At 54.1% G+C, this 23,171-nt stretch overlaps 1 protein-coding gene across 7 annotated transcripts in view; it reads left to right on the top strand.

Annotated features, from left to right (window-relative positions):
• The window catches only part of DLG3 (discs large MAGUK scaffold protein 3), a 78,182-nt gene that overhangs the window by 15,414 nt on the left and 39,597 nt on the right, over nt 1-23,171 (top strand). For 5 of the 7 annotated variants that reach the window (XM_021534585.2, XM_021534583.2, XM_021534584.2 and 2 more), the window contains exon 1: nt 10,607-10,956. The exons of the other annotated variants lie outside the window; for them this stretch is intronic. In XM_021534585.2, the coding sequence (XP_021390260.1) occupies nt 10,633-10,956 (324 nt within the window). In that variant the 5' untranslated portion in view covers nt 10,607-10,632. Of the gene's footprint in view, nt 1-10,606; nt 10,957-23,171 lie in introns of those variants that run through there. 7 annotated transcript variants of the gene reach the window in all.

Raw genomic sequence — 23,171 nt, 5'->3', positions numbered from 1 at the left:
GGCCCGCGCTCCCAGGCTGCCAGGGAGGCCGCTGCTCTCGGTAAACGCCGTTTCCATCCTCCGTGCAGGGAGTAGCCAGCTGCACAGATAAATGAAAGAGGAACAATGCCGCTGATGAGCAGTGCTTTGCGCCTTCGAGGAAGCGCTGCTCTTCCCGTGCCACCCTCTGCTGCTACCCGGCGTGGCTCCGCAGCGTCTCCGACTCCATGCCCGTCACCGCGCAGTGCGGGGCCGCCCCTCCGCCTCCGCCTGCCCGCTATCCCGCCCGGCTGCCGCCGCGTTCCCACCGCGCTGCCGACGCCAGCGCGCAGCCGGCCCTGGCTCGGCCTGCCAGCTGACACGGAGCGCAGCCGGTCCTGATGCGACAGAGGACAGGCATTCCGTGCGTGCTCTGCCATCGGTGGTGCATAAGAAAGCTCGCTGACGGGGGTCACTGCTGCTCCGGCAGGCTCTGGGTGTGTGGGATGCCTCTGAGCACGCCCGCAGCGTGAGAGGTGCAGTCTGCGCTTCGGATCTGCAGGGCTGAGGCCAGAAATGCCCCAGTCCCCCTCCCTGTGTCCCAGGGAGGACACAGCTCCGACATAAACGCCCTGTCAGGGTGCTGGCGGCCCTCTCTGCTGCCCCTGCTGCGGAAGAAGATGCATCCGTCTGCCCCATAACCCATGGCTCAAGTGCCAAAAGGTCCGTGGAGCTCCCTGGGGCATTTGGCAGAAAAAGGCAAGCTGTGTCACCAGCGTGACGACCGACCGACTGATTCTCTTGTCCTTCTCTCAAGTATCTTTTCCTATTCCCCCGAGTGCCTTTGGCCAGACCGAAGGGCGTTCCCGTGCTGTGCGCCTTTGCCTGCCAGGAGCAGCGGGTCAGGAGGGATGGGCGTGTGGCAGATGCTGCAGCTGCAGAGATGCCAGCTGTGAACTCCCTGCTCCCCTGGCTTGGCTGCAGCCTCACGGCTCTCCATTTTTTCTGTGAGATACAGGAGAGAGGAAGCACCAAGGAGCTGTTTGCTGTTGCGTGGAGTGTCAGGGAAATGAAGCAGATCTCTGATGTGGGTGAATATCTGACAATGAAAGCAGCCCCAACAAGAAGCCCATCAGGTTGCTTGGTTGCATGTGCCCTGCTGTCTCCACCACCCCATGCCCTCTCTGTAGGCTGACTGGGCAGGCAGCTGAAGCTGTTGCTGCAGGCCAGACTTTACAAGGCCACTGCTTTATCTCGATCTGAGCTCATCAGCATCAGCCCTGCAACCCCAAAATCCCAGGAAGCAGCTAATGCTCAAGCAACAGGACCGCAGAAGCAACCAGCTCCTGGGGGAACTCCCCCCTTCCCATTGCATCCCCATGCAAATGGAGAGCACGTTTATTTTAGAAGAAGCAGAGAAGAAAAGCAGCAACCCCCAGCCCAGAGGCTACTGCTGCCCAGTGTTACTTTCTGTGCCTAGAGGTCACTTCAGAGCATTCAGATGCTCTCCAGCGATTTTGTGTTTTCCCATTGCAGACACAGGCTCAAAAGCCAAAGTGCTGAACTCAGGAGGGTGGCTGTCTGTAGTAACACACATAGACTGAACCACACATCAGCTCTGCACAGCAGGGACACCCAGCTGGGCAACCTGTGTCCCAGGGATGCTGCTGCTCACGGGGTGGGGGGGGGGGGTGGGGGGGGGGCAGTAAGCAAGGGCTGTGTCAGTAAGAGATGTCACTTCAGTGGACATTTTGGGGTTGAACAGCCTCAGCTTTACTAGAGGCTCTTGCTATTCCTGCTGTGGAGATGGACATGCTTAGACTTCAGTTCTCCCAGCTCAATATCCAGCTTCAGCAAAGGATGAAGAAGTCAATAGAGACACCAAGCTGTCAATCCAAAATCTCATGCATGGTCACCTATTCCTACTCTACCTGGGGACTTTTTGTCTAATACCAGCAGCAAAAAGAGGATCCTTGCAGATACAAGGTTTTTCTGGCTGTGCAGCATAAGAAAATCTTGATGGATGTGGTGTCTCCATTCACCCAAGTCATTGTCAATTTTTTTGAAAGTATTGTAATGCAGTTCTCCCCATGCACTGGCAGAAAGGGAACAGTGAAGGGGAGGCTCTGGGAAGTGTTCAGCAGAGAGCCATGCTCCGGAGCCATCCAGACAGGCTTGGAGTCCATCCATCCTCCCTCCAGACCAGTGCTTCATCTTTGCCTCCGTGTAGTGTCTGCGTCTGCCTGTCCCCAAGGGAGCACAGCTGCTGCAGAACTTGCACACTGATGAGATTCACAATCATAGGTTCCATGTGTAGCTCTAAAACCAAGAACCAAGACCATTCACAGGCATCTCCAGCAGCATGGGGACTGATCAGGGGCCAGGCCTATCGGTGTCTTGGCCAGGAGCTCAGTGAGCTGCTGCACTGCTTCTGCTGGGTCTCTGTCTGCTCTGCTCATCAAGTTTCCCAAATGTGCTGATGCAGGGTCCACACAGTAGCCCCCAGGTTCCTCCTTTCCTGCTTTGCCTTGTCAGGTGATTGACCATATCCTGCCACAGCCAAGGCGAAGAACTGGAGCCTGTCCCACCAGGGGCTCGGAAATGGAAGCCAGAGCCTGGGATGTGCCACCCTCTCCTCCACATTCCACTCCCTATCACAGCCACCCCAGCACCTCAGGAGGGTGAGGACAAATCCCTCGAGCGCATTTCTGCAAAACAAACAAGCTCCTTTCGCCATTTTTAAATAAATAAACCAAGCTTGAAGGCAGAGCCTGGCAGGCCAGCTGCTTTCCATCTGGAGTGCTGGAGCTGGGAGAGCGTCACTGTATCTTAATGGCATCAGGCTGGACAGAGATCAGGATTCTGGTGGCAGAAGCAGTACTGATAATGTTATAAAAAAAGCAGCAATAATAACTGCTCATGAAGGTTTATGGTCTTTAGGATTTGGAGGATCAGTATCAAGCTATGCTGAGATGTATTATCCTCAGCATTGGTAGGAGCTGGGGGAAGTGCCGGGGGAGGACAGTAAATGAGTGTGGGTTTGGAAATCATCCCTCCAATCCAAGTGTGAGCCCTTGGAAAGGTGCTCTCTGCTGTGTGCTGGCTCCTCTTGCCTTGCTCTGCCTGCTCTGGAGGGTTAAACCGTGTGTGGCTGCAGCAGTGGCAGCATTTCAAGCCAGTCTTGGCCCTGTTGCAGGAAGCAAGGATTCACCCCAGGGCAGCACCTGCCAGAGCCCTGCAGCCTGCAGGTGCAAAGCACCTTGTCAGAGTCTTGCTGCCATCGCACCTAAAAATTATTCCAAGTGTTGAGGCTCAGGCAAAGGCTTCCTGCAGTCTGTGGCCTGGATAGCTGTAGGGGCTGGCACTGCTCAGGTACACCAATGTCTGTGCCCAAAGCACTGGCATGGAGACCATTGTGCCTGGCCAACATTGCTTCCCCAGCCTCACAACCAGCTCCCACCTGCACGTGTCCAGGAAACACAGCAATGTCCTGCCAGGCTGTTCCCCCCTCCTTGAGGGGTATTTTTAGACCAGATCATTTCACAGCCTGGGCTACAGCAGACTGAGGGAGGAGCAGTGGCAGAGGAAGGAGGGGGCACTGCACTGCAGCACAGGGGGAGACCAGGCTGCACCTGGAGCTGGGCTTATTGCAATCCCATTGTTGCACTGTCCATTCCCTCCCCCTTGGCACATACTGCACAGCTGTTTCCCCTCTCTGCAGTGGTAGATTTTGCACAGCTGAGTCTCACGGGGTGCTTCTGCAGGAAGATGTCGTCAGCTTTAGTAACTCCAGCGCTGTGCGAGCACTCCTGCGTTCCTGATCTGGCCTAAACAAGAGTAGGGTGCTGAAGGGGCTCTCTCCTGCCTGCTCTCTCTCACTCCCCCGTGGCCTTTGGGGCAAAATCAGCCCAGCTGTGTGGCTCTGGCCAGTGTCCAGGGATGTCCGATCCCTGCAACCTGATCATCCCGTGTGCAAGCCTTGCAGTCAGGGTGAGGAAAACTGGCACATCACCCTCAGCACCATCCACCCTCCAGGGCTTGTGTTGCTAGCATGTCACTCGTGAGGAAGGCCTGGGTGCGCCTGTGCCTCAGGTCGGCTCCTCATCCCGCAACTGCGACCCGCTGTCAAGGTCACCTCGGAGCTTCCCAAGCGGCCGTGTGGGCACGGGCGGGTGGCGGCAGTGTGCCTTTAAGCGGGTCCCGTGCGCGGGCCGCGAGCCCGCGGCGCGCGCGCTGATTGGCCGGCCGAGCGGCGCGCGCGGCGGGGGCGGGGATAGCCATTCACAAATTTCCGAGCGGCCCTTCCTCCCTTAAAGGGGCAGGGCCGGGCCAGCCAGGCGTGCGCCTCCCGTCCACCGCGAGTGCCCGTGGCTCCAAGGGACACCCGCACTGGTTTGTCTCCCCGCGGCTGGGCAGGTTTCCCGGCCGGGAGGTGTGTTCTGGGGCAGCACTGCCCGGATGAGGCAGCAGCATCCCTGTGAATCACTGCCTGTGGGCGGCGGGAGGTGCAGAATGGGCTTTGCTCCATCTGGAAGGGGCAGGTTGGAGCAGGGCTGGCCGAGGAAAAGGGAGAATGCGTGTTCCCCACAGAATTCCCCTTCTTGTTCCCCGAGCAAGGTGGGAATAATCGAGGAAGGGACATCTCTGGGCCCTGGATGGGGGAAGGTCCCTCTGGGCAGGTGTGCGCTGCCCGGGCAGCCCCAGCTCTGGGCAGAGTGCTGCTGAGCCCTTGCCTCCCTTTCAGAGCCGCGTGTTGACCCACTCTGAGGAGAGTGCCTGTTCCTGCAGGGATGGGGCCTGATGAGGAACCCTGAGAGTCAGCCTGGGGGGCTTTGTGGCCCCAAGATCATTTCAGCTTAGGCAGAGCCAACCAGGAGATCTTCACAGGCTTCTACAGCCCAGGCAGGGTGTGTTGGGGTCCCACTAAGGCTGAAGTATGTGACCATAGCCAGGGACAGCTTGGGGCTAGTGAAGGATGCAGGGAAACAGGATTGCTGGTGGTATTACACTAGGCACAAGCCAGACATCAAGGTACATGACCAAAAAATTAGCAACTGATTCTCTTAAAGATAGTGAGATTTCGAAACACCTCGCTGTGGCCCTGGTGTGGAGTGGCAAAGTTGTGCCCTGGTCACACTGTCAAACCTTCCCTCTGCTCTGTCATTTTCTAAAGGAAATGAGGCACACACAACGAGTGGGCACCCACAGGCCGTGGGACACGTCAGTGCTGTAATTGCCGTGCCCTTGCAGCAGCAAGGCTCCCCCCTGCTCTGGAGGGAAGTGCTTGAAGGCAGCCCACAGCCAGCCCATGCCTCCAGTGCTCCAACACAGGGCAGGAGCATCCCTGCCAGGATGGGAGAGCAGCTGTGGGCATTGTGAGGCTGTCAGGAATTCCATAAAGCCTGCTGCATTCGACTGTTATTAAATAACGCCTCCAGGCTTTCCTTTACAGGCAAGGAGCCTGAGCTCTGCTGTAAGGACCTGCTTCAGGTCTCCATCACTCCTCTCCCCTCCCCCAGACAGCCATGAAGACAGTTGTCCACGATGTGAGTTGCAGAAACCAGCCAATGGTGTTTGTTAAAGACTCTCGTGCCATTGCTGCCACAAGCAAGTGTGGTATTCATATGTCCTCTGAACAGAGAGAGAGACTTAGCTTTCTCAGGAGAAATCCTGAGAGAAGCAGAGAAAAGAGTATCAAAACAATTCTTATCTCGTTTGCCGGCCCTGTGTTTCTGCACATGTGGAATGTGTTATGGAGATTGTTTACCAAAGAGTGATTTATTAATTGGACTCTGCTGATAGTAGTTTGGATTCATTGACCAATTATGTTACAGCTGTGTTGGGACTCTCGGCAGAGAATCACGGGTTTTTCTAGTTAGTGATAGTTCTTGTTAGTGTAGTATAGTTATAGTATAATATAGTTTAATAAAGTAATTAATTTGCCTTCTGATATCATGGAGTTCCTGCACAGCATTCCCGCCAGTCGGGCATCATAGCACCAATAAGCGAGGATGCAGCAACTGGGCAATGTATCAGGGATCATTAATAGAATAAAAATGGTTTTGCCCTGGAGGAGAATAATTTGTTGGGCATCTGCCCTGAAAGTGCTGAGAGCTATTGCTCCCTTGGTATGCCTGGTTAGTATTCTCCCAGTTGCACATTTCCCAGCGTGAATTGCTGCTGGTGGCAGGAAGGAATGGCCATGAAGTGAGATGTTTCTTATCCTGTCCCTTCCCTCTCAGCTGTGACTGCACAAACCCTCCAGTGCTCACAGGAGCCTCCAGCCCTATTTGTGCCCAGTATCTGTGCAGCCAGCTCTGCAGACCACCTCTTCAAGTTCCAATTGAGAAGCCCCAGGCCCAGCAAATGGCAAATTCCTGCTGGGTGGAGTCTGTGTTAGTGCTAAGCAACTGACTGTCAGACTGAGCCATGTTCAGTTGGTCCTTCTCTTTACTGCTCATCTCCTCCTAGTCTGTCCACCCAGATATGTGTCCCTGCTGCCTCCCTGGGCTGCATGTATTGGCTGTCCTTTTGCAGGTGATTGTGATGGGAAAAGGTACTTCTCCCCATGCAAAACTGTCCTCCCCCTCCTCCCAAGCATTATATAGACTCCCTCTCTGCACCCAGGCTCAGAACAAACGTGTGGCTTCAATTCCCCTGGCAGGATCCAGCTCCTCTTGGGTGACAGTCAAGCTCTCACGTGGCTGCTGTTTCTGCAAGGAGCTGGCTGCCTTCAGCCTGCCCCATCTTCCAATCTCCTGCTCCTAGAAGGGCTGTAGGTACTACAAACCTGCAGTGCCTGGTGCCTCACACTTGCCTTCTTGCAGGACTTCATGCGAGAGGAAGGAAGCGGCAGCAGGGGCTGAAATGCTGGTGACACCAGATAAAACCTAGCTCTGTGCCACCTTCATGCCTTGTAAATAGCATCATCTCCGGGAATTCCTTGACACTTTGCTGAAACTAGCACCTGTAAAAAGAGCAGCTGCCAAAGCTGAATTTAAATAAGACAGGGAGAATACGGTAGGAAGAGGGTAGAGAATGAGAGAGCTCTTGAATTGCTTCCCTCCATGAAGGCACCTTGCAGGAAATCAGCTCTCATCTCCTTTAGCCCTGCTCAAAGCTCATGCAAGATGCCCACAGCTGCCTCAAAGTGCTGGGCACTGTGCCTATCCTGCCAGACACAGGCCTGGGCCCCCCAGTGCAGGTGCCCACTTCACTTGGTCTCTCAGCAAAGCCACCTCTAGTTCCCAAAATGCCACTACTCACTAAAACAAGCCGTGGTCCCTGGCCAACCAGCCCTGGCCTTTTAAGTGTGATTAGGTATCCCATGTCCTGTGCAGCATTAGGGAACGTTGCAAGCAGGCAGCAGCAACCATGGATTACTATTTTCCCTTTTAACTGGGGCTAGCAAGTGGCACATGTAGTTCATTACAAATGCAAAGGAATGAAACAACTCTTCTGGCAGCTAAAATGGGGTTTAGGGAGGGGAGATGCAAGGGGTAAGGAAGGACTCTAAAGTGCTGTGACAGCTGAGGCTCAAAACGCCTCTGTTTGCAACTGGCAATGAAGCACTAACAGATAAGAGAGCTGGGGAAAGTGGCATGGGGTGGAGGCTATAATACTGGCCCTCCAGGGCTGGCAGTGAGGGTGTTTCCCATGTGGACATGCCCATTACATGAATGGCTGTGAAGGCTGCAGAAATCGAGCATTGAGAGGACCAGACATCTTCCTTGCGGAGGATGCACCAAAAAAAGGAAAAAAAATGGGAGGGGAAAAAAAATCAAATTAAATGCTTCTCTTTACTGTTCACTCAGCTCCTTATTAAAGCATTTTTCCCTAACAGCTCTTGTCCTTTGCTTCTGCGCTGAGTGAATGCCCATGTCCTTGCCTGCCCCCTTCCCAGGTCAGAGTGACAAGGGATATGTCTGGAGCAGGGCAGGTGTGAGCAGTTGGGGTGACAAACTCTGCTTGTGCAGTTCCCTGGTGCTTTCCTCCCACCCAGGTCGGCCTCTTGCAGACATGGGGCTCCTGACTGAGCTTGGCCCAAAGATGGCTTTGGGGAAGGCCTGTGGCACTGGAGAGGCCTCCCTGGGTGGCCACTGCAGGGTCCCTGCAGCCTAACCATGCCATCCCAAGGTAGGGAGTGCAGTGGGAAGGAGGTTTGCAGCTGGGATGGAGCAGTAATTAGTTATGCCAAGGTACTGAGCACATCTCATTGATTAAGTTATCTCAGAGGTGCCAATGGGTGGGTAGCCAACAAGGAATTCATGTCCTTTTGGTCTCATGGGTGAGACACTGGCCGCCTGCCCTTTTTTACAAGGCTTTTTGCTCTACTTTGGTACAGCAATCCTCCATCACAGCTTCAGTCTAGTCCCAGTCCCTCCTGTCATCCCCATCTGATGGCACAAGGAGCAGTATCATGTGGTGATAATCTAATTTCTTAAAACCTGAAGTGTAAAGTCCTCTCTTAAAGCCAACACTGCATGCTTTCCTGCCATGCACTCAAACACAGTTTTTCATTGATTAATTCTGAACAAGCTTGCTTTGCATGCCAGCAATCCCACGCTGCCCTGCCCTAGTGAACTCCTGAGGTCTGCAATGTCCTGTGGCACTGAGCTCTGCAGTGGAAACACTGTATTGTGTGCTGCCATTGGCTTCATCTTGGTGCATCTCTTTGGGTCCGTGCCACAGTGCCCCTGTGTCCAGAGACAGCCCAGGGGAGCAGCAGGGTGAGCCTCACCAGTGGAGCTATTTCTGAGGGCTCAGCAGTGCTGCTGTGCTTGACTGCTTGATGTCACCATGGTGAGGACAGGTGCTCTAGGCTTGCTGTCCAGGAACATTATGATTGTCCTGAGCCTGCAGCAAGGAAATCTGTGTCTGAGCCACTCCAGCATTCTGTTGCATTAAACCACCCCTGTGATTGAGGTGACCTGAGCACCATCTCCAGACGGGGAAGTGCAGGCAGTGCTGGAGAGGACAGGTGCAGCACTGTGCAGTGGACAACATGGCACTTGGGGCCAACGCCAGTCCTGATTTTGGGGTGTCTTCTGCCCCCTTCCCTTCACTCAGAAAAAAACATTCCACTTGACTGCTTAAAAGCAAACCCTACAGGAGTACCTCTGTGTGTGGAGGGGAAGTGCAGAAGTAATTTTGTACTGCAGTTTAAAGAGCTAAAGGAACAGGGAGTGGGCAGGGGCATTTATCTGACCAGCCACCATGCACTTCCTGTTCCCACAGCCTTGCTCGTGCCCAGGGCCGTATTACACCAGCTGCAGGAGGCCAGGAGGAGCCTTGCAGACCTTGGAACCTGAATTGAGGTGTTGCACCACCATATCTTGTGGCTCAGCTTGTGTCTTTTAGCCATAGCCTTTGGGAGCCCAGTGCACATTTCATCGCTTCTCTACATATTTATGTACCTTTTCTTTAAAATAGTTTTTCACCCAGCCTAGTGTTTTTTACAACATTTAGGCATTAAGAGGCCAGATTCAGGTTCTAAATGGTCAGATGTGGGGGTTTGTAGTGGTTTTTCTCTCTCTCCCCATCGATTTGTCTGGATGGCTCTTCTGAACTTCTTCCAGTCCTGTGCTTCTTTGCAAGAGGTGAAGGACTGCTGAGCTGCACTGGGAGCAGCACCCCTGCCCTGCTGCACCAGTAGGCATTTCTGCTCTGCTTTTACAATCCCCTGATGGCAGTATGTGGAAGGCCCAGCAAAGGCCCTCGTGGTTTCTACACCATTCTACACCTGTGGCTCATGGGGCAGTGGCAGTATCCCCAGGGTGCTGTTCTGGATGGAGCACATGTGGTAACATTTTCAAAAAAGCAAGGTGAGAACTGATAGAGATGCAACAGAGGTACTGCTACCAGGCTAGCGACCAATTCAGATCTGGAAAAATTATTTCCTACTCCAGTGCGGGCCACAGCTGAAGCAAAGCGAACCCTTCTTGGCGTCAATCGCAAAGCTGGCAGGGCTGGCACGGCCGCGCGGGGCTGGGGAGCGGCCGGCGCTGCACAAGGGCTGCCCGGTGCGCCGGGAGGCGGGCTGAGAGCAGCCGCAAGGTGATCGTGAGGCAGCGCAGCGCAGGATTCTGCTCCTTCTGGATGCCGCCTGCGCGGGGTGCAGCGGGGGCGGCGCGGCCGGGGTCTGCCCGGAGCGCGGGGATGAGCGGCGCCCCCGACACCGGGGCGGGGCGCGGAGGTTCCGCCGGCGCGGATTGGTCGCTGCGGGGCAGGGGGGGCGAGGGATGCTCCGCGCCGCCGCAGGTGCCGCGGTCCCCCATCGAGCCGAGCCGAGCCGAGCCGGGCCGGGCCGGGCCGGGCCGGGCTGGGCTGAGCCGCCCCGCGCAGCGGAGCGGCTCGGAGCTGCTGCCCCGCGGCCCGCGCCAGGAGCGGCCCCGGCACTGAGTGGCATTGCGGACGATGCCGCGGCGCGCCCCCGCGGAGATCACCGCCCTGTAACACCATCCCCCTCCCTTCCTCCTCTTCCTCCTCCTCCTCCTCCCACGGGGCCGGGGGCGCCGAGCGGACGAAGAGGCGGCAGGCGCGCCTTGCGCGGGGCGGGGGCCGCTGCCGCCCCCTTGAGCATCCCTACCTCCCTCCTCCCTACCTCCCTCCGCCCTTCCGCGCCGCCCCCCTCCCTCCCTCCCTCCCTGCCGGCTCTATGGTGTGAGGGCAGCGATGCACAAGCACCACCACTGCTGCAAGTGCCCCGAGTGCTACGAGGTAACGCGGATGGCGGCCCTGCGGCGCATGGACCCCCCGTCCTACGGCGAGTGGCAGCACGAGCAGTACGGCTACGGCGGCTACGGCTCGCAGACCCTGCCCGCGCCCGGGGGGGCCGCGCCCGCCGCCCGCGGCAAGGCTAAGCTGGGACCCCCCGCCCGCGACCCCGCCGCGCTGAAGCCGCCGCCGGCGCCGGGCAAGAGCGCGGCCAAGGTGAACGGGAGCGGCCCGGGCTGGTGGCCCGAGTGCACGTGTTCGAGCCGCGACTGGTACGAGCAGGTACGGGCCAGCCCCGGGCAGCGGCTGCCCGGTGCGCTACGCGACGGGGCGGGCGGCTGGCGGGGTAACGCAGGGTTCCTGGCGGGCTCCCGGCACGCTGTAGCATCGCCCCGGGGGCGCCGCGAGCAGCCGCCGGGGATGCTGGCGCTGCTGGGGCTGGGTACCGGCGTCGCTGCGGTTGGCCGTCGGACTCGCTCGGGTTGGCGTTGCCGTTGTTCGGGCTGGCTGCTGCGGTCCTGCCCAGCGTCGGAGCCTGGCACTGGAGCAGTCTTCCCAGGGCCGAACGGGGCCAAGTGGATCTTGCTTGGTGCAAGGTGGTCGTCGGACGTGATGTATTTTGGACACCCCACCTGAGGTGATGGCTGCTTGCGATGCCGATGCCTGAAGCCCTGCCAATACCAAGGGCATCCCATCATGCTGTGTTTAGCAGGCATGGTGCGTGCTGCCCGCTGGGCAGCCTCGTGGGTTCACAGTGTTGCTTGCCAGCGTTCCCAAACTGTCACCCACTCTCCACTGAGTTGTGGTTTCCTCGCTCTGCTGCTGCGTCCCTGCTCCCCGAGATTATTACGTAACCCTGCTCTGGTCGGTGGCGTGCTGTGTGCATTCTGCCCCATTTCACTGCCTCCATTTCTTCCCACACACATTCATTTTATTAGCGTTCTCCAGGACCTATTCTCGGGCTGTGTCTCTCTCTCGTAAATGGAGAGACCAGTCTTGTTTTGAACCCACAACCAGCTTAGAAAATGGTTGGATCTTTTTGCAAAGCATTAAAATGGAGGCTAGACCCTGCCTGAAAAACAATTTACCCAGCTTGAGAGAAAGGCATTTCCCTTTGCTGCTTCTGCTTTCATTCATTATCTTCAACCTCACATGATTTCTTACTGATCTTTCTAATTATTATTTCAAAATGCTGTAGCAGGCAGACACACGGGAATCAATGGAAATTCTCTCCTCCTCTGCTCTCAGCAAACACAACCCTCTTCTTCCCTTCCTCTGTTTTTCCTTCATTACTGTCTGTAGCTCTGGTTGAAATAATTAGATTCATAACTGATAGCTCAGATTATATTTACAGAAGGCACCAAAAACTCCAGCCACTTTCCTATGAGCCTGGTCCTGCTTTCTCTCTCTTTCTCTGCCACTCTTTGTATCAAAATCAACCTCAGTTATCTCTCGCCCGCTGATTCCTGGCAAGCATCCTTTCATGTTTCCTCCACTATCTCTTTCCTTTCCTCCATCCAAAGCAGCAAGCTCAGGGAGCAGAAAATCAAAGCATGTTTGCTGCCTCCTTTGCATGAAAGGTCCGGCCCAGTATTCCTAGTAAGACAATTGCAAGCAGTGTGAGAAGGAAGTGATGCCAGCTGCATTGCTGTCGTGGCAGGCTGGGCAGGGGAGCCTTTCATGGTTTTGCAATGGTGGAAGAGAAATCATTGTCTCTTTGTGGTGCTGCCATGGAGCTTGGGCTGCTCGGAAAGTCCGCGTTGGGAATCTCTGCTCTGCCTTTGCCTTTCTGAACATGAAAGGAAAATCAAACGCTTCTCACGGCATTGCAAGCAACAGAGGATGCCAGTGTTTGAGGCTGTGTGAGCATAGCGGGGTCTGCATGTAGAATATGACGTGTGTGGTATGTGCACTGCCTGTATCAGAGCAGGCAGCCGCTCCCTGGTGTGGAGCAAATGTATGCTGTGAGTAAAGCTTGCAGCAAATGCCTCAGCAATGCTCTCCTCCTGATTCAAGGGGGCAAAGCGCCTGGGCCCCAAGGTATCCATGTTCTTTTCAGTCCAGTGGTGGGCAGAGGGACAAAAGGTGGTAACATGGAAACATCTAGGCATGGCTTGTGCCCAGGCAAGCAGGTCCAGTTGGCTCTGGGAGGCTGGGAGATGTTGGGCTCTGGGTAGATTTGGCTGGAGGTTGCAGATGCAAAGCAATCTCCTTCACAGGCAGCCTCCCTTTCCAGGAGAGCCTTGGCTGGAGGCAGGGCTGCCATTTTTCAGGGCTGCCCCTTTAAATGAGTTCACTGTCCCTGAAAGCACTTCCAGCAGCTGAGATGGGAAGGGGTACAAAGGCCAGGAGGCTTTCCCGAGTAAGCAGGGGTCTGTTAACCTCCTGGGGAGCTTGACCAACTTTGATATAAGTGTTTTTTCTGTCCTTGCTTCTTCATGCAAGCGGAGAAGCATGTGCTAGTGCTCTGACATCAGAAACATGCTCACGGTTGGATATGGTGGTGTATGTTCTCTGACATCATGGCATACTCGTATACCCTGTGTGCAGCTCTACAGCATGTGAGACGTGCCCACACGTGCTGCCCAACACACAGCATGGTCCCAACGTCAACCTGTACCTCCTCCCACTTCCAACCCCCATCTGTTCTCTCCTTCTGCCTCTCCCCTGCTCTAGGACACATTTTAGCTTGCTCAGGCAATGCCAGTAACTGAGAATCCCTAATCCTCACAGAGGGAGGGAGGAAATCTCAGAGGTCTAGGTAACTCACATATTTTTTGCTTTGCTATTCTTCTCCCCTTTGAGATGTCTTCCATTTCTTTTCCCTTATCTATCCATGTTCCCTGCTCATTAGTTCCCGGTCCTTGCACTCGATGTCATTGCTGCACTCTGTTGTTTCTGTCACTATCCCTCCTGTTGTCCCTGAGCCCTCCTTGTCCCCTTTGCTCACTGGTGGGGAATTCAATTCCGCCCCTGCCGGACTGGGGTGACAGAGGACATCCTGGCTTTGGGGGAGGAACAGCAGTGTGATCCAGGGAAGCAACCCTGATGTGCAACGCTAGAGGAGCAGACTGCTCAAACCCCTCCTCTCCCCTGCACAGCAACGCCCATGGCCCCTCAGGAGAGGGGTGCTCAACTGCCTGGCCATGCCAAAGCCCCTTCTCCAGCCCTGCTCAAAGAGCTGAGGGTCCAGAAGAAGCACCTTTCCCTCCCACAGGGAACGTCCAGCCCTGAGTCTCAGCTCACTCTAAAGACTCCAGTGCCAGTCACAGTGACGGGAGCGAGGGCCCCCCATGCGAGTCTCAAGGGTGTCACCAGCATTTTCATGTGCATTTTGGGTGTCTAGGCCATGGGCTAGGGCAGGGGCCCAGGGCGGTGCTGTTCCCTGGCTTGTGGTGAGGAAGTGCCCTCTGCCCCCAGGGTTGTCTCAGGTTTGCTGGCCCTGCTTGGCCAGGAATGCAAGGTCCTGCTGCCCCCGCTTCTGTGATCCCTTTCTCCCTCTTGGGGTGGTCATTGCAATGAGACCACCTGCAGATGCCCGGAGCATGCCAGGCTTGTGTGGCCTCCACCCCTGGCAGAAGTGTTTCATGGCCAGGCAGGTGGAGGAGTGGGATAGATCATCCCTGCCCACCCTCAGCAGTGAGCATTTCACTGATTTTCAGGGGTGGTTTTCGATGCACAAACGTTGCTTGTTGAGTTCCTCCCATGCCCTGGGCAACTAACTGCAGTAGGTAGGCACAGGACAGCACATCCTGGCCAGCATTTGCTGAGCCTTCTGACAATGTTGGACTTAGGGCTCCTGTCTCTTGGGGCATGGGTGGCAGAGGGAGGAAAGAGCCTTGGAGAAACTGGGGGTTCACACCAGGTTTCTGAGTGATGAGCAGGTATGGCTGGAAGGAAGGAGGGAGAGCACCAAGGGGGGCAGGCAGGAAGCCAAATGCAGGTTGCTTTGTGGGAAATGGCTGAAGCCCCAGATGTTCCCTGGGGAGATGCGAGGGAGGGTGAGAGGAACAGGGTGCCGGGGACATGGAGGCAGTGGAGGTGGTGAGGTTGGCAGGGTGATGTTGCTATGGCTACTCCCGTGCTATTCATAGAATAAATTAGCTAAATCTTTGCACTGAAACGTGGAGGAGGAGAGAGGAGGAAGGCGTTCTCCGTGTTTGGAGGGAAGGAGAGAAGCCAAAACAGGAAGGGGGTGAAGTTTTCCTTCTTTTCTCTGTGCCTGCACTGTGGAGGGGCATTTCAGGGAAGCATCTCTGCCTGAGATGCCCAGCACTGGCAGGATGTGGAAGGATGAAGGCAAAGAGGAGCTGTCCCATGGGGAAGTCCCCCCACAAAGCTTCCACACAGAGCCCCACGTGGCAGGATGAGTTCTGTATCATGCCAGCAGCACAGGAGACATCCTTTTAATTAAAGACAGCCAATCTGTGAAAGGTATTTTTGGCAACCTAAATGTAGATGCAACTGTAGTGAAACTTGTCCTTTGCGTCTGGATCCATTGCTGAACACAGTGCTTGTGTGTTCCTGGGCCCATCCAACTGTTCAGCCCCTGCTCTCTGGTCACTGGTGGTTCCCCTGTCCTCCCTCCACCTCCAGCATCTCTTCTGGCATGTCCCCCTGCCAGCTGGAGTTGCAGAGAGTCTTCCCTCTCCCTCACTCCTCATCACACTCCACTCCCTCGCGAGAGTTTGATTCCCCTTCCACAGACCTGTTTGTCACCTCGTCACTCACGATGTGTAAATCTACGTGTCTGTTCCTAATATATCCCCCTCCATCTGATCTCACCTCTCAGCTTGTTTCTTGGGCATCTCCATCTGGTGATCCTGCCATCATCACCCAGCTGAGTTGCTATAACCAGGTACTGAGCTGCTCTCCTTCCCCTAAGCCCAGCCTCACACCCACCCTCAGCCCCTTGGCCCCTGGGAAGAAGCTGATTTTTCCCATGGCTTTGATGTTCCTTTCCTGCCCCATAGATGAAATCAAGGCCTAGATAATGTTTTTTAAAGTCATACCCCTTCCTTGTGCCTCTCCTGGCTTATCACACAGATGCTGGGTGAGCTGGTTCTCCTCACCCACCCCAGAGCATCCCATGTCCTGCTGTCACCCATCTCCTGGACTGAGGGTGGGGCATGTTCTCCCTGAAGGTCAGATGGCTCTCAGTGCTCCTTCACAAAACATGTTGAATTCATTTAGGAGTTGACAGCTGAGGACATTTGCCTCCTTAGTTTATTTATTCACCTGTAAGGGTTTCCCCCTTTTCTTTGGGCATGTGAATCCCTTGGACAGGTGCTGTACACTTGTGCTTGTTGGCTTTTCTGACTCATCCCTTTAATACAGTAAGGGATAATGCTAGAATTAGAGAAGTGAGTTGAAGGACTGAGCTTAGCTCCTCTCCAGCTGGATTACCGACTGCTGCCTGCCAGCCAGCCCAGATGTGCAGACTGCAGCCCTAGAACTGTGCCTGGCTGCTGGGTTTGGGGTCTTGAGCTGCTGGAGGGAGCCCTGGAGCAGCACAGGGCGAGGTGCTGGAGCTAGTGTCTGAACTGCCTGTGCTAGAGATGTGGCTGCTGCTCTAGAGGCAGCATCTGAGGCCACAGAGGTGGGAGAGACCACATCAATGCCACATGTGGAAGAAGAGCAAAGTACCTGCCAGAAATGGGAGGATGTAGCCCTGCCACACTGCTAGAGGAGGAGGAGGTGGAGAGTCCATTTGTGAGGCATGCAGGGCCAAGCACAGACATGTTTCAGCAGGGGTGTGTGCAATGTGGAGGAAGTTGCTCCTGGTGAAGAACCTGGAGGCAGCAGGAAGCCCATCAGCCTCCACTGCCATCACCTGCTGTCATTCCTGTTGGAGGGATGTCCCATGCCCCCATGACTGCGCTTTCCACCAGCTCTTCCACCACCACTGAACCTGCCTGAGCCTAGTCCTGACCAGTGCCAGGCATTCAGCAGGGATCTGCTGGCCATGCTCAGAGTGTACAGTCCCACGGGGGGTTGCATGAGAGGGAAACCCAGGGGACAGCTGTACCAGAGGCCCAATCCAGGTACCCTGGGTGCAGGGGAGGGTGGGAGGAGGAAGCAAAGCAGAAGCTGTCACTGTTCCTGGAGAGTTGCCTTGTTCGGGTAAGCCCCTCTGCACGTCTGTGCTATTATGGGAGGAGAGACGCTTCCGTTCCTTGTTCCTTCCAGAGCTGTGAATGCTCATTTAGAGAGGGGAAGTCATTAAGACTAATCAGGACGTAATCAGGGCTGTGGTGATGTGCCGGGCGCCCGCTGCGCACAGCCCGGTGCAGGATGCCCTCCAAGGGGACCGTGGTCTCTGGGTGCCAGGGGAGAGCAGGCCCTGCACTGCTCTGTGCTGGGCACCAGGAGCTCCGTGTGGGGCATGAGGAGGCTCTGCCTGCCACCCCAAACCTCACGCGCAGGCAGGAGGGACAGTGAGCCTGGGGCTCAGCCTGGCAGCTGTGATTCAGGGATGGGTGTAACCCTTGCTGTGAGGTTGTGCCAGCACTGTGGGTGCAGTGGGCTGTGTTAATGCTCACAGCTGGTTTTAACACATGCAAAGATGGGATGATGTAGGGAGTCCTCAAGGGCCCTCGTTGCAAATCCAGCAATGTGCTGTGAGCATGTATCAGGGACTTAGAGATGAAAACTTTGAATGCAGTGTTTAACAAGTTCAGAATACCTGAATTTGGAATGAACTTCGCAGTTTAACTTGCAGAGCTCGCTTGATGGGGCTTGCCGAAGAACCGTTCCGAGGGTATAATTATTTTTGGGACCGTGTACTGCTTCAGAGCACCTTGGACCAGACCCTAGATACCTTCTTGTCACCTTTGTATTAACTGGAATTTTTCTTGAATCTCTGTTGATGGATCTTGGTTTGCTTTTTTTTCCCACAGAAACCGGTTTCTTAACACTTGTTAGCTGGGTGTGCTCTGGAACTTACTAGAAGAAGAAATTAGGATATTTGAATCCCAGGAACTAAAGAAATCTTTATTTTAACACTATTCCTTATTCCCTTTTTTCCCCCCCTATACATATGTATTTGTCTGAGAGGAAGATAAAAGCATGTGACTCTTTCACATAATAACAACTCTTCCTGTGTGAAAAGGAATCAAGTAAATTTTATTTGGTACCAACGGGTCAAAGAGAAGCTACTGAAGCCCAGCGGCTCTGCAAATTGGGTCACTTATTTTAGTGGGCTGAGCCTGGAACAGGATGTCTAACTTTCAAGTTTGAACACCCTGGCCTTAATGGTTTCTAAATGGAAACTTATATTCAACAGAGCTTCTCTTTGGGAAGCTTTCTTCCTGTGCTACTGAGTAAAGGCTTTTTCCGGTGCCTATTTAAGCTACTTAAAAAAAAAAAAAAAAAAAGAAAAAAAGAAAAAAAAGAAGACACCAAAACAAAGATTAAACCTTCAGTAGCTGTTTGTGTTCACATTACACTTGGGGCACTTGAGTGGCTTTGCCAGAGATCCTTGTGACCAAGGACCTTCCAAGTCCCATGTTCCCTGTTTCCGGATGGCAGCAGTGCTTTGAGCCAGTGCCAAGGTGCAGCCGTGGGGCTGGCTGGGGCTCTGCTGCCACAGCCCCAGAGCCTGCTCATGCTACCAAAACAGCCCAGCTTGGGCATCTCCCAGGGGCAACCTGGAGACAAGGGCTGTTCTTGCTTGCAGGCCACCTGGCTGGGTGGGACTGGCACAGTAGGTGCAGGCACCTGCAAGCTCCAGTCAGCCCCAGCATCCTTCCCTACATCACTGATGCCACGTTTTGAGCTGTGCAGGAGGGCAGGGGCCAGGCTCAACCTGTCACTCCCCTTCATGCAGGCACGCTTGTTGGGTCATGTCCTCCCCCTGCCCAAATCATGTCAGCCAACAGGTTGCTTGTGCAGGAGGTGAGAAAAAGTGTAGAGAGAGTTCCTTTCTCCAGCCCAGTTAAAAGGAAGGGTAATTCATCTCTGGGCAAGAACTTCTTCAGCCTCCAAAAGTTTCCATCTTCTATTTTCTTTTGTTCCCCTTTCCCCTGTCCCACAGGTTTCCCCTGTGGGAACCTTGAAAGATCAGCTCTCCCTCAGAGGTCTCCAGCTCTGTTGATGCTTCCAAGCAACCTCTGCCCTGGCCACCATGTAAAGCCCAGGAATGCAAAGAGAGGTGAGCACAGGGATCTGTGAGGATGGGACCAGCCCTGCCAGCTGTGTGGCACCTCTGCCCTTGAGAATGGAAGGATTAGGTCAAAACACGAATTTGGTCTTGAGATGTCAGAGAAGCCCTACATCTCATGGGCCAGCTGGTAGCAGACTTCAGTCTGGGAAGGAATATACCATGCATTGCTTCCTAACAGGAGGACTGTGAAATGGCTTCTCTGGGCACAGCCTGGTGAAAACCAAGGGGGTCATTGAGGGCCCAAGAGCAACCTGGAGGGAAGATGCCGGCGCCTCTCTGCTCTACACACCTCCTCTCCAGCGAGACTCATCCCCTCCTTGCCTCAGGGAGCCTCAAGAGTGAGTTTCTGCCTGGTCTTGACCACAAGTTCAGGTTGCTGTGGAGGAGCTGTGTCCTCTCAGGTGCAGTGGGAGCTGCGTGTTGGGCTCTGGCTTGGTGCAGGAAGTAGCCCAACATTGGGAAGAGCAGCATCTGGGCACAGGGCAGGCAGCCCTGGCACAAAGCAGATGAGCGTGTCAGTGCTCATCAGGGTGAGCGGCACTGAGCAGGGGCTCTCTGGGTGTGCTGTGCAGGCAGGACCTCAGCTTGTTCCTGTGAAATTAATTCAGCTTGGTGCAAACCCGGTCCCCACAAAGGCAGGATCCTGTTGGTGTCTGGGCACCCTGCAGCTGACCCTGCTGCCCAGCAGCACCGTGCCACCCTCAGCATCCCTGAGCCAGTACCTGCTTTTCACAGCCAGAATTCGACACGGCTCGGTCCTGTGACAGAGCAGCTGCTTTCATAGCTGTAAATGCACAGCTTTCTCCGTGGTTTAACACCCTTTAAAAAAAAATTAAAGCAGATGGAGCTAGACTACAAGCAGCTCAGTGTCAGCCCTGATTAGATAATTCTGTTGGGCATTTCCCCACTCGTGACCTCTGCTCCTGAGAGCTTTTAAAGGGATGTAAAGACCAAATTTCATTTATCTCCAGAGCCATTTCTTTCTGAGTGCTGCTATTATACCTCAGATGGTATGAAACAAAGGATATAAAAAGACAGATTGAATTTTCACTCTGATCCAGTCTGGGGAAATAAAGGAGTTAAATTAGTGCTTTGCTTCTCATGCATTAGCCCAGTGTCTGCAGTAGTCACTCTGTCCTGCACATTCCTTCTTGCATGAGACATGGGACACAGCACCCTTCTGCAGAGAGCAGCTCTGTGTGTTTGGCCTGCTATTTGCCATCTCTGGAGGCTGCTGTTATTCTCATTGCTGGTTAAGATGAAAATGTGTTTATATGTGATCACAGTCCAGTTGCTCTTGTCCTGAGACATCTGTGGCATGTGTGTTTTTCCTCCAGGAGGTACATGTCTCCTGACCTCTGCGAGCTGGCCCCATGCCGGTTCTGTGGAGGATGTGAAGCTATGGCAAAGCTTTGGGATCTCAGTTCTGGAGAAATTATCTTGAACTTTCATTTCAGAGTCTCCCTGCCCAGCTCCTTTGTGCCAGCCCTGAGAGCAGTCCTTGGGAAATGCCACAGGGCAGGACCCAATCCCCAGCAGCAGGCTAGTGAACCTCCTCCATTTGCATGTAATTACAGCTTTTCTTTTGCTTGGAAGTTTTGGGAAATCATTTGCAATTCCTACAGCGGACAACAGCAGTAGCAACTGAGGTGAGGGGTGGCACCTGTAGACATGTGGAGCTTTGGTGCTCCCAGGTGGCTGTGTTAGTGTCACTGGACTGCCACGACCCAAGTGGAGTCCAAATAGCAGCAGCCTCTCTCAGATCACTACCCAGAGAGGATATCTAAGAGTAGTTCTGAAAGGCCACATCCTTTTTTCCAAGCAGTGCTGGCCTGCCTGGCTGCTCCCTGCACGTACTGCAGTGATATTGCTCCAGCCTGGAGAGGAGGAGACATCCCTTCTGCCCTGCGTACAGACCCACAGCCTCCTCCTGACTTCAGCCACAGAGGCAGCTGCCCCAGACAGGCACGATGCTCTCCCAGGGTCTCCAGAGGGAGCCAGTCCCTCTCTGGGGGCTGCCTGGGGCAGATCGCTGCTCCCTCCATCAGTTCCTGGGCTGTGGCTGCCGCTAGGGTTGTCGTGCAGATCTCGGTGAATGCGAAGCTCTGCTTCTCTCAGCCCCCATGAGACCAGAGAGCTTTTGAATCCTGACCTTCAAACTTTATCCCCCTTCACCATGGTTGCCTTTGACTCCTGTGGCTGCCCAGATTTTCTCAACAGCTGTCCTCTGCCTTGCTGGCTTTGTGCCCAGATCAATCTGTCTGCATCTTGCAGTGCCCTCTTCACTCCCCAAGGTCCTCCTTGAGTCCCTTCAGCCTCCATCCCCTGAGGCCAAGTGCCTCTGCCTGATGGAGAGAGTTCAGGGCACCTCCAGCTCCACTGGACTTTGATGATCCTGCTGCCATGGAGTGGGCACTGTAGGATTTGGACCTCCTCTCTTTCTATTTGTAAACCCCCCCCAAGCACAAACAGGGATTGGTAAATACTATTGTGATTAAGGGGTTTAGATGGAAGAGATCTGACAGCCCCCATTGAATGTGATCTGAATGCACAGCCCGGTTCCCTCTCCTCCCTTTGCATGCAGCAAACCCCTGCTCCTTAGGGCATAAATTACTTAACTGTTCTCTATAGAATTGAAGTCATGGTTAATTCACCAGCATGTTCCTGCTGCCCAGCAAAAAATTATGACACTCTCTCTCCTCCTCTGGCTAGTAGAGCTGCTCAGTACCTCTGCCTGACTGGTGGAGGGAGGCAAAAGCTTTTTATTTTCAGGTGTTCTGATTATTTCTGAGTCTTAGGTCTTGTCTGTCTCTTCAGTAGGACAGGCAAAGTGCAAATATTGAATTATTTGCTAGTGGAAGCCAGAACTAATGCCCAAACACTTTTCTTGTAGTAGTTGGAATAGCTGGCTGCAGGAGGTAAGTGGGGATTTCCTGATCTGAATTCCTCCTGACCATGTGTGGCTTCGTTTTAGAGCAGCAACTCACATTCGGTATCTCCTGGGTCCCATCTGGAGCCTGAGTGGGAAATTGTGCTCCTAGCAGTATTTTGAGATGTAAAAAATCACTAGTGTGGAATGGCTGCAAAGGATGCTCAGTGCACAGGGAGCAGGCGAAACAAAATATGTCCTTAGGGCTCACCACTGTGTGAGCGAGGCAATGTGATGTGTGATTTTTGGGCTATTATTAATTCAACAAAGAGTGGAGTCAGGCTCAGTGGAGGACTCAGGCTGGACCTGCAAAAGCCTCTATAATATTATTATATAGAGCACTTCTCCCTGGGAGGGATCCAAAGCATCATTTGTGAAGCTGAATTCTTTTTATAAATCATGGGGCATGTGATAGGCTACATTCACTTAGGCTGCATCTTCTGCATCCTTCCTGGAAACTCATAAGAGCTGGCATCTGGATATTCAAACCTTGATGTGTTACTGGTTGTTAATTGCTGGCAGTAGAAGTGCTTCTTTTCTGCCTTGGAATGTGGAATCCCTTCCTAGAATTGCACTGGGGACTAATAAAAGCCACTGCCAGGTTTAATATATTCTATCTCTCAAATTATCTGGATTAAATACAAGGACTGTGTACTGTTAGAGAGGGGATATTCCCAGTTTAACATTGCTTCTGGGACTGGGAGATCCCAAAACACTGGACCTGAAAATTGCGATTCTCTTTTGTGTGGAGGAGGGGTTTGGCAGGAGTACTTGGAAGTGGTCATATTTGCCTGAGTTAGAGAATTAATTGCCATAAAAACTATGGGTTTGTAACCAATAGTTACAGCTGCAGGAAAGATCAGAAAGCATCTGAATAAATCAAATTAACTACCTCCTGCTCCATCCATATGAGAGCAGAACCTTCCAGGGCAGGATTTAAACCACAGTCTGGTTGGTCCTTAACTCTCTCATCCACTAATTGAGGAGAGAAAATAATCTAGAAATAGGGTCAACTAAAACAGGACATGGTGGGGACTGCTGTGCTGGGTTGTGGAGGGAGTCTAGTCTCAGTCAGGGGCAGGTAAACCCAGGCAGGAGCGATAAGGAGGCAACTGGCTGCTGTGAAAATATCACAGAGTCAGGGTGGGCCATGTGGTCCAACACCCCCGTTAATGGGCAGACAGTGGTCCCTGTGACTGCTTCAGCAGCCCCCCTTGACTCGATGTGTGCTGGCTGAAGTTGTGATGCCCCAAGGCAGACGGCTCACTTCACCTGCCCCGGTGGCTCGCGTCTCCTTGCGTGTCTCGCTCCGGCTGCTGTCCTCCTCACCAGCCTTGGGATGATGAAGGGAGCTCCAACGCACCGCTGACCTTCCAGGCTTTGCACTGCTCCATTGTGTCAGCC

This window comes from Lonchura striata, chromosome 14, assembly GCF_046129695.1.
Source record: "Lonchura striata isolate bLonStr1 chromosome 14, bLonStr1.mat, whole genome shotgun sequence".
Classification (NCBI taxonomy): domain Eukaryota; kingdom Metazoa; phylum Chordata; class Aves; order Passeriformes; family Estrildidae; genus Lonchura; species Lonchura striata.
The sequence above is the reverse complement of the archived record's forward strand: the minus strand, read 5'-3'. Positions and strand labels throughout refer to the sequence as shown.